General features: G+C 48.7%; 1 protein-coding gene across 4 annotated transcripts in view; it reads right to left on the bottom strand.

Annotated features, from left to right (window-relative positions):
- Positions 1-10,000, bottom strand: part of sgsm1a (small G protein signaling modulator 1a) — a 40,538-nt gene that overhangs the window by 9,844 nt on the left and 20,694 nt on the right. For all 4 annotated transcript variants that reach the window (XR_014122573.1, XM_027027172.3, XM_081710101.1 and 1 more), the window contains 9 exons: positions 9,680-9,825; positions 8,385-8,522; positions 7,972-8,096; positions 7,318-7,385; positions 6,115-6,278; positions 5,245-5,374; positions 3,804-3,918; positions 3,594-3,658; positions 2,969-3,114 (listed from right to left, as the gene is read on the bottom strand). Coding sequence is in view for 3 of the 4 variants with exons in the window: in XM_027027172.3 (XP_026882973.3) it covers positions 2,969-3,114; positions 3,594-3,658; positions 3,804-3,918; positions 5,245-5,374; positions 6,115-6,278; positions 7,318-7,385; positions 7,972-8,096; positions 8,385-8,522; positions 9,680-9,825 (1,097 nt within the window). In the remaining variant the exon portion in view is untranslated. The remainder of the gene's footprint in view (positions 1-2,968; positions 3,115-3,593; positions 3,659-3,803; positions 3,919-5,244; positions 5,375-6,114; positions 6,279-7,317; positions 7,386-7,971; positions 8,097-8,384; positions 8,523-9,679; positions 9,826-10,000) is intronic.

Raw genomic sequence — 10,000 nt, 5'->3', positions numbered from 1 at the left:
ATGCTCGCTCGCGCTACACACTCTCGGTCTCATCACAATGCTCGCTCGCGCTACACACTCTCGGTCTCATCACAATGCTCGCTCGCGCTACACACTCTCGGACTCATCACAATGCTCGCTCGCGCTACACACTCACGGACTCATCACAATGCTCGCTCGCGCTACACACTCACGGACTCATCACAATGCTCGCTCGCGCTACACACTCTCGGACTCATCACAATGCTCGCTCGCGCTACACACTCTCGGACTCATCACAATGCTCGCTCGCGCTACACACTGCAGACAGGTGATGGTTGAATACTTTTGCGGACCAGATCAAAGGTGTGATTGTTCGAGCACGCGGTCTGAAAGGAGAACACAGGTTTGCATTGTCTGCAAGACTCAAGAAGCAGCATCTGGTGTGGTGAGAAGGCACTGTTGGGTCTGTATTAGTCAGCCGTACATATTGTATCTGTGACTAATCGGTGCGATGTGTCTTGTGGGTGATGAATATGCATGAGGGAGCTAGGGGAGGCGGGGCTTCGCATTGACAAACACAAGCACAGTTCCAGTACTGATCTGAGATCAATATGGCCATGGGGCTTAGTGAATATGCGTGTGTGTGTGAAGAAGTGCGAGTAGGTTTCTTCCTCAGGCCCTCCCAGGGAGTGCTCCCCTTGCTCATCAGGGACCTGGACCCAGACGTGTGTGAAGCTGCTTCATGATGATATGTGTTGTAAAAAGCACCATACAGCTGAGCCTTTGCCACGAAAAACCACACATGTCCGCACACCGTTCCTCCGCATTCCGCAAAATAAAAATAAGAATATAAAGTATTCTTTTTAAAGGTAGTTCAAAAACTAAAATAGCACAAAAAGGGAAAATGGCTGGTATGTGGTTTTTCATTGCAAGGGCTCAAATGAATATGACTTTCTTCTCTATCTTGTGTATCTTGGGCCAGTAAATCAGGGTGTACCACAGACATGAGACCCACATCTACCTCAGTGGTTGTTTTAACACCGTCGGTGAGTGTGACCAACACGCGGAAGAGCAGCGCGTGCTGGCAAGAGGCCAGACGGCTAAAATCCAATGTTTATCCACGAATCTGTACCTCCCACGGAATGGCCTCCGTGAAATGTATAGCGGAACTCTCCAAGCTGGGAGGAAATGGCTTTGTCCCAATAAGCATCCAGCCAAATGTGTGATCTTCCAAGATGGGGGAGACGATTTCTTTATTTCTGGATCGGAAGTGGTGCAGGGTCCCACTTACACGGACAACATCTTGAATTTGAGAAATGGCCCAGTGCGAAGTTGGACGGCCAAGCCTGTAACGTTTTCCACTTAGAGACAGGACGGATGTGCTGAGAAGGACAGCGTTGATTTAGGGGAAAATCTGGAGTTGCAGTCCCGAGGATGCCAGGATTGAAGAGCCGTAGGAATCCACGAAACAAAAGTGTAATGTGTGAAGGCCACAGAGGAACATCTCACAAGCTTCTGTCTGGAACATCAAGATATGATGTTCAAACAAGGAGATTAAATTATTACAGCAGCTAAATTACCGGTCTCCATAGCGATCACAGAGCATCACACACTGTCTATACTAATGCTTCACCATTGCCCTTAATGGATGTTGTCTTGCTGGATTGGTCTTATGCACATATTCGGGACAAGACTAGGACCTCTAGAAAGTTGGACTAGACATTACTTGCTTATTTTTTCATTTTCTATTCATTTTTCCCTTAAAATTATTATTTTTTGGTGACCGTTGTCGGCCAGAGGAGGATGGCCCCCTCCCTCCTTTGAGTCTAGGTTCCTCTCAAGGTTTCTTCCTCATGCTCTGGGGAGTTTTTCCTCGCCACTGTCGCCCTTGGCTTGCTCACTGGGGGCTTGGACTCAGACATTCGTAAAGCTGATTTGTAACAACATATGCTGTATAAATACATTTTGGTTTTAATTTTAATGCTAGCACCAGCGAAGACACTCATAATTTTATGCAAAGTCCATTCATATATTCTTATCGTGCTGCGCTACCCCTCCATTCATGCACAGGACTGTTTGCTTCATAACCGTGCTCAACATCTGTTTGTAACAGCTGCACCTCTTTTAAAGGGCCGTACACTGACAGATGTAACCAGGCTCGTGGACGTGATAGAAGCATGCGTCCCGCATGCATCCCGCACACATCACTCACACGTTGGGGAATAAAAATGAATGCCCCAGTCTTAGCCTGAGGGATTTAATGTTCCAACTGAAGAAAAAAAACATATTGTTTCCATTTCTGGGAGGGAAAATAAAGCTTTCTTTTTCAAAATAGCATGAGTCTTAACTCTAGAAGACTCATACTCTGCAAAAATAACAAAATTTAAAAAAATAACAAAACAAAAAATAGTGTTATTGGAAATGTAGGGCTTAGATTTCGGGTGTAAAATGTCTATCGTTTTGTCTTTGGCAGTCGTGGTAGTCGTGGGCATGTGCAAACATGGACAAACAAGCTGGAAAAAATACCGCTCAGGCAGTGTGTGTGTGTGTGTGTGTGTGTGTGTGTGTGTGTGTGTGTGTGTGTGTGTGTGTGTGTGCGTGTGCCCATCCGTGTATGTGTTCTAACTTACATTTGCATATACTTGCACGTATGTTAACTCATAAATACAGTACGTAACAACGTAGCAGTGCACTGGAAGTCAGTTCATTGTGTTAGTAACTCAACGCAAGCTGAAAAGACCCTCAGCAAGGAATATTCTCACGAGCTCATACACCTTGTACTGTACTCTCTGTCACTCATGGTGCACCTTGATAGCAGATCATATTAACCAACGCTTGGTTAACCATAACCTGCAGTCTTAAATTAGTGTTCCAATCATACCACACACATGCATTACTTGTATGCACGAGTAGTTGGCTTTCTCTGTGTGTGTGTTTGTGTGTGTGTGTATATATTTATGCACGAGTAGTTGGCCTCCCCTGTGTGTGTGCGTGTGTGTGTACATACACTGCAGTTCTGCAGTAGTCTGTACCACACTTCCTCAGTAAGGCCCCCGGACGCGTCCCAGGGGACGTCAGGCTCCACGATGGTGTGGTTGACCAGGGCGGACAGGTGGGTGCGCACAGTGGACAGGTGACGGCAGTACGCCAGCCCTAGAGACGTGCACACACACACGCACACACACACGCACACACACACACACGTGCACGTGGATACACACACACACGCGCGCATGCACACAAACATCATGTAAATGGAGATGTGCTAACTAAACTGAGATGTAGAATTAACCCAGTTGAATCAATTAATTAAATATTTAATTAAATCATAATGCATAAGTGGAATGGGGGACATAAAAGCATTTCAAACAGAACCACTTCTAACTTCTAAAATGCCTTTGTGCATCAACAGTTGAATCACACTGACATTTGGGCAGCGAATGGGGTAGAGGCATTTTAAATTAATTTAAATATTATGTAGCATCATCAGTTGACTGACAGCCATTCTAGCCAATGGCAATGCTACTTCTTGAGAGGATCTCGGAAGGAGGCCGGCGAGGCAGGCGGCAAGTGGGCGGGACCCTCTCAGAAAGAGGCTGTGGGTAGGCGCAGTCACAGGACGTCTCACGTACAGCCGTAGAAGGCGCGGGAGATGATCTGGTTCTTCATGTTGTCACAGAGCAGTTTGAGAGGAGCTCTGCACGACAGACGGACACGACGGGCACGTTAATCTCCGCCTTTGCCTCAGATTATTTCAAGATTGAGAAAGTTTGACAGATTTTAGTAGCTGCAGTCAGGACGGGGAAATCATTCTGAGCTGGGCGAGCGAGACGTGAGCCGACCTCTCATGGGGACAGCCTGTAGGGAGTGCTCTGGAGAAGCTGCACTGGGAGCAGGAGGGCTTCCCCGGGAGTGGCTGCCACAGGTCTGGGCCCTGCTCCATCAGCTCTGGGGTGGCTGGAACACACACACAGGGAAAGCACTGCTGGAACGCAAAAATACACCTGTGCTGGATCACGAACGCACGCGCACGCACACACACACACACACACAGAAAAGCACTGTTGGAACACACACACACACACACACACACACACTCAAGAAAACTGCTAGAACACACACAGAAAGACACTGCTAGATCACACACACACACCCAGCAAATCACTGGTGACAGGTCATCACAGGTCTTCGTGGCAGGTTCCACACCACCGTGACAGGAAGTGAACTGATTCCCCACCAGAGCAGAATCACACAAATGTGAATTAAGCAGCAGCCAAGTCACCACAATAAAACCCGACTTGCACTCACACGGGTGATCTCTGTGCTAGGATCCGGACAGTGAGTGGGTCTACAGACAGATGCCCGCACACGTGTGGTAAACGGGCGACGCACAGCACCGTTAAAGTGCCACAGGAGCAGGTGTTTAGACCGCGACACCCACTCCGCCACGCTGGGGTCAAGGTTGCAGGTTTTGGAGCTTTTAAGAACCAAGTCGCAGCCCACACACAGAATCACCAGAAACGCCCAGAGTGTTTAAACTTTAGCCAGGCAAGCTTTTACTTATTTTACTGCAATTACATCGATAACTAGCAGGTCCAAGCAGGGGGGTCACCTGAATTTCACCAACCAATCAAAGCCCAAATCAAACCCCAGCCCCAACGAATGTGTGATCGCATGCAGGGTCTCCGTCCAGCAGCAGGAGGCACGCTCAAGCCGGCACAGGACCGACAGGGTCCCGCAGACGTAAGGGCGAGGAGGAACGGGAGAGGAAGGAGGTTACGGTTGGGCGGGGAGGGTGAGCCGGGCGATCTGGCAGGTGATGGCGGATCTGTAGGGCGGCTGCTGCAGCGCTTGGGCACCACCACTGTCTGCAGCCTGTGGCTCTGCTGCCCCCTGCTGAGGAACAGGGAGAGGGAGCAGGGCAGCAAGGTGGCGCCCCCAGGTGGATGGGAGGACTGGGGCGCAGTCACTGTAAATGATACAGCCATAAAGAAGGGCAATGCTGTCACCAAAATGAACAGGGAGAAGGGACGTGGCACTTAAATAAACTCAAAATAGTCCAAATGATCTTTCTTAATTTAAGCGAGATTTTCTTGACTTCTATGTCCACTGATTTCCTGTCTGTCTCTTTAATTTGCCTTATCCTTCCAATCTCTGTATACATTTAACATTCCTTATGTAAAGCACCTTCACCCATCCATCCATCCATCCATCCATCCATCCATCCATTTATTCATTCCTGCTTTCCTTCATCCGCCCATCCCTCCAACCCTTCGCTCTCACCAAACTCGGCCTGGCTGTTGGGGAACGTTATCCGGAAGACGTAGTCGGCCGCCTCGTCCTCCTCCTTGTCGGAAGCGGAGTCTGAGGACCCCTGTGCCACCCTTCTCTTCAGCCTGGGAAACACTTTGCCCTGGAAGCAGAGACGCGGCCCCTCAGCTCGGCATCTCAGAGCTCTCAGAACCGAGAGCTCCGACGGCCAGAAGGCCCCTGACTGCCTGATTATCGGAAGCCCTCAGCGCGTTCTCGTAAACAACAGGTTTTGTTACCAATTTGATCTTTTGGCCTACAAATGCAAAAGGCAGAGAAGGGAAAGAATTACACGAATCAAAGAGCCAATAGCCATAATTGCACTCCGATAGCTGAAAGGCTGTTATCTGCTTTCTGCAAACTTCAAACAGCTTTAATCGTATTCAAGTGATTTAACGATACGCGCATTTGCGAGGGCAGATGATAAACCATCTAGGAAGATGTAATATCATGCTGGCAGCCCCGAGGCCATCCAGGTACGAGGCGAGGTGCTTAAATTGCATCCACCGTTCTCCTGCACCCGATCGGATTTGTGGCATCGAGGACATCCCGTGTAATGGGACTGTTCGCATGCAGGACTGCTTCACTGTATGTGCTAAACCAGGAACTGAAAACATCTCATTTTGTTTCTGTTTTTTTTGTTGCACTCAAGACTTAAAGAGGAAAATCAATGTTATTGAACACGGGAAAACAGACAAATGCTGAATATAAATCATCGTGAGACCAAGTGATCTTTGGTTTACAGAGTTCAGCGGGCACTCCGTGGCCTCTCCCTCATTCCTACTAATGTATTTGTCTGGGGGCGTTTCCTGGCAGCATAAATAAGCACTGTGTTTGGCTGACCTTTCCCCTCTGAGACCACAGGGGTGGGTCCAGCTGGCCGTGAGGCAGCAGGCCATTCTCTAAGCAGGATAGGAACTGCAGGAGGTGACCGCCACGCGGGAACCGCAGCGGGGGCCTCTGGGTGCCATCCTGACTGACCAGAACCACGGTCCCACCGCTGTCCACTGCAAAACACACACACACACACACACAGACATACACACACACAGGGCAGCAAATCCTCAGTGCAATCACAAATCCCTTTCAGCCCAGCAAAATCCAATAATACATTTCTAACCCAATCCACCACAAGAATTCAATTAATCTTTGGAACTGAAGGGCCTGAAATCTAACTGAACTCCATTGTTCTTCATCTCTGTTTATTGTCTTCCTCTGGCAGTATCCAGTCTAGGAACCATTAACCTACAGAAACACTGCTGATCGTCAGTCACATGGATAAGTAAATGTTGCGGGTGTTCTCTCTGTAGCTATGTCAAAAACGCCTCACCCCTCATCACTTCTGGTGACTTTTCAGAAGAGCCGAAGCACCTTGTCATTTTCCCTGTCATTCTGGTGGAACTTTGTGCGAAGCTTCACCACACGCCAGCTCCCAGTACCGTGTTCCGCTCCGAGGCTGTTAAGGGGAAAATCGGCTCCCGGTGTTTTCACCCCCCACCACCCAAAAATACCCTAAATATTGGGAAGCACCAAGTGCTGGTTTCTGCATCACCCGGGCGACAGATAGCCAATCACTCGGCTCTGAATATGCAAATCAAACATGCAGATGTGCACATTAAAATTAAAGTCCCAAAGTCTTTGTGGCGCTGTTGACTATGGAGTTTTCCGCTTTTAGTCTGAGCTGAGCTGCTCACATGCTCAGACGAGGGTCCCATGGACAAGTGTTCTGAATGTTATTGCGAGGGTCCCGCTATGTATCCTGGGTTCCGGACAGTAGTAATGGAACACTTCAGAATGGTGCATCCAGGAGCGTGACAAGGGGCTTAGATCCTTACTGGATGTCCAACTGAGTCCTGTAATAAAGGCCTGGTTTGTGTTGCTATGGTGACCTCACAATAATAGCCTTTGGGGTTCACATTGGGGTTCTCATGCCATCATGGCAGTTAGGGCAGAGCCTATCGCAAGAAGGTTTTGGCTTATCTGCTTATATATATATATATATATAATATTTGTTTACATGTTTGCTTGTTTGTTTGTATAACATACCCTGCTGATGACAGTGCAAATACACAATCTCCTCCAGGTATATCGTCATGGCGTAATCCCAGTACACACTGCAACAAACCAGATGACATTTTCAATAAAGTTACATCACCCAGCTGACCACATTATCAATAACGGTAGAGGACATCATCAAACAGCACGCAGGGACACGCAGGTGTGACCAAGCTTCTCGAGGACAGCGCTTTGCACTTTGGACTCTTTAATAACTTCCGTTAAGCATCTTCATGAGCAGGTGAACCTGCACGCGCCCTGCTCTGATGTCTCAATAATTCATTACATGTACACAGTGTTCTGCCCTGGGTTTGCAGATCAAAGAGAGATATGCAAACACAGTCATGCATAATGTATAAACACTCCGCAGCTCAAGGGAAAAATACAAACCCCAGTGAGAAACAGTATGTAAATCTATTATGTTTCTGTCTGAATCAATAAAGAAACTATTTGCTATTCCGCACCTCACTGCTCCTTAAAAGCTGTTTAATATCAGTCTTTAATTTGCATTTGTACCATGCTGGGTAGTCCTCTTATTCAGAGTAAGTCATATAGCTATCAGTGTGTGTGTGTGCAAGTTCCTTGAGACTTGAACCCGTGACCGCACCGTTCTCAACGTCTCACACTGGCTGGTCGCCCCCTCACCTCCTCTCGTAGTCGAGGTCCCCCACGGAGCCGTTCATCAGCTGATTGGGCGTCCACTTCAGTGTCATGACCTCGGCGGTCTGGTGCAGAGAGAGGTACCCTGGGATGGCTTCCATGTCGTCCTTCTGACGGAACAACAACACCTCACCAAGGTTAGAGCAGCCAAGGGGGGAGACACACACCGGGCAGGGAACAGTGAGGTCATTTACGAACCCTCGCGTTTCATAATATGACCAAACCAACCGTCCAGATATGGACATGCTGACGTTACATGTGTAATGGTGTTACTGGTGGATGTATTGGTGTTACTGGGTACATGTTACATGTGTAATGGTGTTACTGGTTCATGCGCTGGTATTACTGGGTACATGTTGCATGTGTATTGGTGGTACTGACGGATGCGTTGGTTTTACCGGTTGTACAAGGACATTGTTTTTGCCAAAGAGCAACGTTGCTCTGGAGTTCTGGTGCAGAGACTCCACGTAGTCCCTCGCCGAGGGAGACAGAGATGGACGCTCATCCATACTGCTGCTGGAGTGTCTCTTCTGGATCTACGCACACACCCACACACATTTAATATTCCCATGCACACACAAGTCAATTTGAACCTAGAATATTTATGGCAAGGGACATACACAAGCACACGTACATGGACCGCCTCACTCAGTATGCAGACGGCTCTCAGCTGAAGTACAAGGCAATCCAGCCCTTATTCATGTTTTATTATTCAGGGTTGGGTTCAATCAACCTCTCCGCAAATGCAATGAATTAATGTGCGTAGAGGAACTGGCAACTAATGATGAAATTATCATTATTGAATATATGACAGAGGACTTGTTTCAAGTAGTTTGTAACAAAACAAGAGAGAGAGAGAGAGAGAGAGAGAGAGAACACACTCGTTCACACCCAGCAGCGTCTTTTGGTTGACCTCCCTCCCACTGGTGCAGTGACTCAGCGATGGAGACATGTGTGTAACGGTATTTCAGTGAGGGAACTGCGTGTGCCTGCATGTCCTGCCTGGCCACGTCTGGCCCCAGGCCCAGCTAAAGCCGTGGCGCACGGCCGGCAGCCCGCGGTCATCCGCCTCTTGCCCACAGCAAACAAACAAACAGGCTCACCGGGAATGAAATGGACCCAGCCTGCATTTCTGGCAGCTTTACTAAGGCATGAGGGGGGAGTACGAAAACTTAAAAGTTTCAGATGCCTGCAGGCAAGGCTTCTAAAGCTGGCTCGGGGCCTGTAAGGGGTCTTCGTGTCAATCAAGGCTTTCGGGATCGAAGACGGGAGTGGAAATCCAATTACTACTGCAGGCAAAACCCCACATCCAAGTCATTTGGATTATGGACGACACTGTGACCTTATCAGCTAATAGCAGCGGTAAGCATCGCGGCGTCCGCTGCCCGTCGGAGCGTTTGGACTAGCTCGCCACGCCGTGCCTCGAGCGTTTAGCTCTTGTTTAGTCGTAACGGAAGTTGACAAATCGTCTTGTGCGGGTCTTTCACTAGGCTATGCAAATTCAATTTGCAAAGCTCAAATCTGATTGGTTTGTCTTATTAACCAGGTTGAAAGTGGCATTTTCGACACGCGCGTGTAATGATTTGCCAAGGTCCAAACCGAAGAGCCGCTGCTGCTTGGGTTCCCGTGGGCACCCGTTCCCCGCATGGAATTGCCTGGCGGAGGCGTGCCGGACATTTTCGCGGCCACTCACACACAGCGCGGGTCTCTTGGTGGGTGAGTCCTGCCTGTAGTGGGCGCTGTGGATCCGGTGGCGCTGCACCAGCTCGTCGGCAGACGGATCTGTCCAAAAATGATCCGCTGTCTTCATCTTGGTGTACTCCAGCGCGCACGGACCCACTGTTGGCCGAGGGAGAAGGCAAGAAGAGGGTGAGAGAAAGGGAGAGAGGGGGAACATAACTCACCTGTAATATATAATATAATTTAATATAATAATATGTGTAGTCGGGCGTAATGCCACTTGTAGGGAGCAAAATGCCCTGCCAGCCAACGCAGACGCCGTTTCTAATCACAT

This window comes from Electrophorus electricus, chromosome 1 (assembly GCF_041902795.1).
Source record: "Electrophorus electricus isolate QZ-2024a chromosome 1, ASM4190279v1, whole genome shotgun sequence".
In the NCBI taxonomy this organism is placed as follows: domain Eukaryota; kingdom Metazoa; phylum Chordata; class Actinopteri; order Gymnotiformes; family Gymnotidae; genus Electrophorus; species Electrophorus electricus.
This window is presented reverse-complemented; position numbering and strand designations above follow the sequence as displayed.